Consider the following 4,342-nt stretch of genomic DNA (forward strand, 5'->3'; position numbering starts at 1 on the left):
AAAAAAAAAGAAATAAAAAGAAGGGAGGGAAAGAAAATAAAACAAAAGAAAATGAAAGAAAAATGAGAGGCCAGGTGCAGAGGCTTGCTCCTGTGATCCCAGCTACCCAGGAGTCTGAGGAGGGAGGATCTCTTGAGCCTAGGAGTTTGAGGCTGAAGTGCGCTGTGATTGTGCCACTGCACTCCAGCTTCGTTGAGAGAGTGAGACCCTGTCTCTGATGAAAAGAAAAACGAAGGCTATAGTTTTATAAGAATATAAATAGTGAGCCGAGATCGAGCCACTGCACTTCAGCTTGGGTGACAAAGTAAGACTCCATCTCAAAAAAAAAAGAAGAATATAAACTTACAGGTAGTACAATCTGGGATTATATCCTGAGTCCACTATTTTCTTAGATATATTATGATAAAAATATTATACTCATAATAACTTGGAGAATCTTTTTTCTTTTTTATTTCCACTTTATTAAGGTATAGTTTACATAAAATTGATGACTTTTATGTTTAAAATTTGATGGGTTTTGACAAAAATATACAGTATTATAACCATCACTGTGATCATAATAGAACATTGTTTTGCATGTAACATAGAGATAAAAGCCAACGACCTCAGGTGGCTGTATACACAGGACTAATATATACAGTCCCTGGCACATAGAAGACATTGCTAGTGTTCTTATCATACTCATCATTTTTTTTTCTCTTATTTTCTAGCTTCTGAAAGTTCTGCTGAAGACAGTGAGCAGGAAGATGAGAGAGGTGCTCAAGACATGGATAATAATGGCAAAGAGGAATCTAAGATTGATCATTTGACCCACAACAGAAATGATCTTATTTCAAAAGAGGAACAGAACCCTTCATCTTTGCTAGAAGAAAACAAAGTTCATGCAGATTTGGTAATATCCAAACCAGTGTCAAAATCTCCAGAAAGATTAAGGAAAGATATAGAAGTATTATCTGAAGATACTGATTATGAAGAAGATGAAGTCACAAAAAAGAGAAAGGATGTCAAGAAGGACACAACAGATAAATCTTCAAAACCACAAATAAAACGTGGTAAAAGAAGGTATTGCAATACAGAAGAGTGTCTAAAAACTGGATCACCTGGCAAAAAGGAAGAGAAGGCCAAGAACAAAGAATCACTTTGCATGGAAAACAGTAGCAACAGCTCTTCAGATGAAGATGAGGAAGAAAAATCAAAAGCAAAGATGACACCAACTAAGAAATACAATGGTTTGGAGGAAAAAAGAAAATCTCTGCGGACAACTGGTTTCTATTCAGGATTTTCAGAAGTGGCAGAAAAAAGGATTAAACTTTTAAATAACTCTGATGAAAGACTTCAAAACAGCAGGGCCAAAGATCGAAAAGATGTCTGGTCAAGTATTCAGGGACAGTGGCCTAAAAAAACGCTGAAAGAGCTTTTTTCAGACTCTGATACTGAGGCTGCAGCTTCCCCACCCCATCCTGCCCCAGAGGAGGGGGCGGCAGAGGAGTCACTACAGACTGTGACTGAAGAGGAGAGTTGTCCACCCAGTGTAGAACTAGAAAAACCACCTCCAGTCAATGTCGATAGTAAACCCATTGAAGAAAAAACAGTAGAGGTCAATGACAGAAAAGCAGAATTTCCAAGTAGTGGCAGTAATTCAGTGCTAAATACCCCTCCTACTACACCTGAATCGCCTTCATCAGTCACTGTAACAGAAGGCAGCCGGCAGCAGTCTTCTGTAACAGTATCAGAACCACTGGCTCCAAACCAAGAAGAGATTCGAAGTATCAAGAGTGAAACTGATAGCACAATTGAGGTGGATAGTGTTGCTGGGGAGCTCCAAGACCTCCAGTCTGAAGGGAATAGCTCGCCAGCAGGTTTTGATGCCAGTGTGAGCTCAAGCAGTAGTAATCAGCCAGAACCAGAACATCCTGAAAAAGGTGAGAAGGAAAATGTATATGTTGACATATTTTAGGATTTCCCCTCTTAAAGCTTCAATGATTTCACAGTATCTCTTGTTATAACGTGAGGCGATTAAGTGTCGTATTTGTGTGAACATGGTAAAAATGGAAATTTTAAAGGTAATTTGAAAATGAATAGTGGAATGCATTTAAAAGCTTGAGAAGGCTTTAATGTGCTTTGCTTGAGCCATCCATGACATTTTATTGTGGACCAGAACACATGCTAGAAATTGCACCCAGGCCCAAATCCAAACCTGTTTGAGAATTCATTATATGCAGTGGTTGACTATATGGCATGAGCAACTTAAATCTATTTCTGTAACATTGTTTTTGCAATTGTAATGTGCAGTTTCTCACAAACATTTTGATTTATTGACAGACCCCTCCACCCTTAACCAAATACTGTATATAGGGGTTTGGAGCAACCAACTGTCCAGGCACTGCTTTCCTCAGACAACCGTGTCAAACTGATTTTCAAGCCTGACTAACTTGTGTGAGTTTGTAAAGGAATTTGATGCTTTCTTAGATGCATAGCTTCCAAATTGAAGGACCAATGTGTACGTTAATAACCTACAATAATACTTTTTGATTTTCCGTGAAATTGTTAAAAGTGGAAATTCAAATCGGTACCTTCCCAAAGTATTAGTGCCTTTCGATGGTGCCATAGCCATACTTCTGTCATAATTTTTCGTATAAACCACTTCATTCAGGTATCTTTAAATCAGTATACTCTAGGCTGACACCTGGCTTTGGAACACACTTTTCCATTGTAAAGACAGAGCAGAGCACTAGGGTATGTTTTTTATATACCATAAAAGATTTTAGAATGCTAGCTTTAGGTTTTTAGCAGAGCTTAGAGAGATATGGTCTAGATCAAATTAGTTAATTCTGTGTTTTCTCAGGAATCTTGACTTAAAACATTTCTGTTTTAAAATAAATTAAAAATATATTTGCAGTTAAATTGAAATGTTCTTTGCTTTTTTCACATTTACAAGTATAACTACTATGATTTTATCTGTGCCATACTATCTCATGGAACTGAACTATCCAGACATGACTAATTTTCAAAATGAAATAATCCTTTATTTCAGAATATTAGACAGGCTTTCAACAATAAAATTTTACTGACCACGCCTGTAATCCCAGCACTTTGGGAGGTGGAGACAGGCGGATCACGAGGTCAGGAGATCGAGACCATCCTGGCTAACACGGTGAAACCCCGTCTCTACTAAAAAAAATACAAAAAACTAGCCAGGCGAGGTGGCGGGCGCCTGTAGTCCCAGCTACTCGGGAGGCTGAGGCAGGAGAATGGCATAAACCCGGGAGGCGGAGCTTGCAGTGAGCTGAGATCTGGCCACTGCACTCCAGCCTGGGCAACAGAGCAAGACTCTGTCTCAAAAAAAATAAAAATAAAAAATAAAGAGACGATATCTTATCTGCTAATAGACTAAGTCAACACTGCCGTTTTGAATCTTAATCTTGACGAGGTTAATAATTATGGAATTTGAAAGCTACTCCTAAATTTAGGGTAATTTATATCTTTTTAGAAATAATTGGTTTTTTGTTTTATTTTTTGTTCTTTTGAGATAAGAGTTTTGCTCTTGTTGCCCAGGCTGGAATGCAGTGGTGCAGTCTTGGCTCACTGCAACCTCCGCCTCCCAGGTTCAAGAGATTCTCCAGCCTCAGCCTGCTGAGTATGTGGGATTAACGCCCAGCTAATTTTTGTATTTTGTTTAGTAGAAATGGGGTTTCACCATGTTGGCCAGGCTGGTCTTGAACTCCTGACCTCAGGTAATCCACCTACCTCAGCCTCCCAAAGAGCTAGAATTACAGGCATGAGCCACCACGCCCTGCCAGAAATAAATTCTTAAGCACCTATCTCACACGGCCACATTTTAATAAATTTACTTACTATGAATATTGGAGAGTCCCCACTATATCACAAGTTAAAATGTAAGTTTTACTATTTAGATGTGGTTTTTTCCTCTTAATTTACTCTACATTGAAGGTTTTTATTTTTTAGCATCTGAGCACTTTAGAATTAAACTCTCTTGGAGAGAAACCTGACAGTTATGACTCTGTGCTTCAGTGTGGTCAATATCTGCGCCTCCTTCGTGTTTCACTTAAATTGTTATATTAAAATGACTTTAGGTGAGTTCACATACTTGGTGTAAAAAATAAAAAAGAAATAAATATTAAAATTTAAAAGGTATCAGGAAATGTTATAAGTAAGATTATATGACCCATTTTTATAAAAGGAAGTTGCAGACAGTTAATCACTTGTCCTGTTTTTGACCGAGGAAGTTAGGTTTTATACACAGAAGGTTGATTTAGTGTCTGACATTGGAACTGAATGGAGATAGTACTTTATTAGTCTCTGGAGAAAAAATGCTTATTTT

At 37.9% G+C, this 4,342-nt stretch overlaps 1 protein-coding gene across 1 annotated transcript in view; it reads left to right on the forward strand.

The window, feature by feature from the left end:
- The window catches only part of ARID4B (AT-rich interaction domain 4B), a 148,285-nt gene extending 146,313 nt beyond the window's left edge, over positions 1–1,972 (forward strand). The window contains 1 exon segment of the mRNA XM_017862266.1: positions 711–1,972. Within this exon segment, the coding sequence (XP_017717755.1) occupies positions 711–1,957 (1,247 nt within the window). The 3' untranslated portion in view covers positions 1,958–1,972.
- The last annotated feature ends 2,370 nt before the right edge of the window (positions 1,973–4,342 follow it).

This window comes from Rhinopithecus bieti, unplaced genomic scaffold (assembly GCF_001698545.2).
Source record: "Rhinopithecus bieti isolate Rb0 unplaced genomic scaffold, ASM169854v2 scaffold_57691, whole genome shotgun sequence".
Classification (NCBI taxonomy): domain Eukaryota; kingdom Metazoa; phylum Chordata; class Mammalia; order Primates; family Cercopithecidae; genus Rhinopithecus; species Rhinopithecus bieti.